The sequence below is a fragment of the Corvus hawaiiensis genome, chromosome 1, assembly GCF_020740725.1.
Source record: "Corvus hawaiiensis isolate bCorHaw1 chromosome 1, bCorHaw1.pri.cur, whole genome shotgun sequence".
Taxonomy (NCBI): domain Eukaryota; kingdom Metazoa; phylum Chordata; class Aves; order Passeriformes; family Corvidae; genus Corvus; species Corvus hawaiiensis.
Window position 1 is genome coordinate 72,793,094 of NC_063213.1, and position 2,500 is coordinate 72,795,593.

Here is a 2,500-nt window from a genome sequence, read left to right on the forward strand (position 1 = left end):
GGCACTGTCAAAGTTAATACTGTACCTGTTTCATGGCCAAATGGAGGGAGCTAGTCTACCTGAATGCCAGTCTAGCAGATATATCCAGGACTACCTGATGCTCCAGGGAGCAATTTAAACTTTGCAAAAAGGTGCTCTCAGACATACAGCAATCATCATCTTGAAAACAAACCTAGCCCAAAGCCGAAGCACTCAACTGGCTGTGTAGCAAGTGTTTGAAAAATCTTCTTGTGGGCAATAACTGTAACAAAGAACAGAATTCCTGCTGTGAAGCAAAAAAAAGGGTTCAAAATGAATAAATACAATTTTTGGTTTCACTAGTCTTTCTGAAAAATCTGCTTTCTAATTCCAGAGAACATTTAATCCACTAATGTAGAAGCATATGTTCTATTCTTAGCTGTTAATTAATGTTAATTAATGTAGTGGATAGCTATAATTACTTCAAAAGAATAAGGAACAATATCAGCCAATAGGTAGTGTAAGTCAGGCAGGATATTTATTTTGTCAGCAATTGGAATATACAGCTGCTCATGTTTGTTAGTATTTCACATTCAACATTACATTTATTTGCTTACTTACAAACTGGTATGAAGTGCTATTTCTCTTTCCAGCCAAATAAATTACAAACTATAGACATCATAAACATTATACAGAAATATGAATTCCATGTGAATGGGACACAAAAATGAGAGGGAGGGGACACAGAAAGAGGTGCTCACTCTTAAAGATTTAAACCAAATTCTGCTGAGAAAGAAGATCCGAAGGCTTGGAAATCTGTGCTGCCTGTTGTGCACACAGTAACATACCCATCCATTCGGTTTAATATTTGCCAGGGAAATCACAAAGCCCTCTCAGGCTACAGCAGCATATAATCTCCTTGAATGTTTTCCTGAGCTCCTGACTCCGGAATGCATAGATAAGTGGATCAATGATGGAATTGCACATGATGAGGATGAGGTAGAAGTTAAAGTGGGACATGAAGCACACACAGTAAGGGTTGTAGGGGCAGGAGATGTAGAAAATCAGGTGTAGGAAAAATGGAGCCCAGCATACAACAAAAACTCCAATCAGGATGGTGAGAGTGATGGCCCCTTTCATGTTGGCCCCTTGGCGAACAGGGCCAGTTCCTGGAAGAACAGCAATCTTTTTTATGTGCATACGAGCCATCATAAACATGTGGACATAGAGGAATGCCATGAGAATGAGCATAGTGAAGAACATGCTGATAAGGCAGATGATGACAACACTGCTGTCAGAGTAAATGATGAACAAAATGCCTGAGACTGTGCAAGCAGCCCAGATGCACGTGATGATAACCCCTACACGCTTCACTGTCATGATATTATGATACTGGAGGGCGTAAAAGATAGTAAAGTACCTGTCCACTGCTATTGAGAGAAGACTGCAAATTGATGCAAGCAAGGAACTGCAAATCACCGAGTCGATGACATTGTCAATGTTTATGGTAAAGCTCTGTGCATCTGTGTCTGTACTGTTTAGCAGCGTGATGACAATGGTTTCTGATCCATTAGATACACTCACTAGCATGTCAGCCACTGCCAAGCTACAGATGAAGAAGTACATGGGCGAATGGAGGTTCTTGTTCTTGGCTATCGCCACAATGACCAAGACGTTCTCCAGCAAGCTGATGATGCCCAGAGTCACAAACACTTCGGGGGATACAAAGAGTTGCTCGTAGCAGCCTCCTGAGGAGTGGCCCTTTTCATTGGGCTCACTGGCTCCTCCATGCAGTCTGTAGCTGTGGTTCCAGAAATGGAGAGGCTGGTGTGTCCCACGATGCTGGGTGAAATTCATCTTATGGAGATCCCTTTCGGCTTCCTGCTTTTAAAACTCCTGTTCCTTTTGCATTCCTTTGAAAACCTTATTTGGCTTTTCAGCTTGAGAAAAAAAAAAAAGAAAAATAAGCTAGGACCGAGGCAGGCAGCAGTTCAGAACACTTTGACTACTGTGAAAAAATAAGATTTCAGACTCAGAAGAGCTGTTTACACCCTGACAGACACAGTTTCTGATCATCATCACATTTACCTTGGTGATATATGTCACAGAGTCCCAACAGTCTCTATGTTTGCATCAGATTCTCCCCTATGGTCAGTTCCTGTTTAGTTCACTGGGATGCTGCAAGGCTTTTTTTGGTCCTTTCCATTAAAGAGATCTGATCATAAAATGCCCAGGTGACTGCTGCAGAGCAGGAACTATTTTCAAACTGCAAGCACCAGTCTTGCTGTCAGGCAGTGCATGCTGGCTGCCTGTTTTACCGTGTGTGGAAGAGAAAAAATATTCAGGGCACTCTCCGCCTCTGCTTTTCTTTCCAGCCAATGGGACTCAGGAGCTGCAGAAAGTGGAGGGGCTGCTGATTCCGAGCCTCTGTGAAACATCACACAGCACCGTGGATTCAGATGCAGCACAAGTTACCAGTAGCTACAGGAAAGCAGATGGACTTTGTGAGATTTGTGTCTCTTCTTTAGCTTCTCAAAATAAT

The 2,500-nt window shown here is 42.4% G+C and overlaps 1 protein-coding gene across 1 annotated transcript; it reads right to left on the bottom strand.

The window, feature by feature from the left end:
* Positions 1-480: 480 nt before the first annotated feature.
* On the bottom strand, positions 481-2,272 carry MC4R (melanocortin 4 receptor). The gene is made up of 2 exons (XM_048322747.1): positions 2,047-2,272; positions 481-1,898 (listed from the first exon to the last, which is right to left on the bottom strand). The coding sequence occupies exon 2, from the start codon at positions 1,813-1,815 to the stop codon at positions 820-822; it is 996 nt and encodes a 331-aa protein (XP_048178704.1). The 5' UTR covers positions 1,816-1,898; positions 2,047-2,272; the 3' UTR covers positions 481-819.
* Positions 2,273-2,500: the final 228 nt, after the last annotated feature.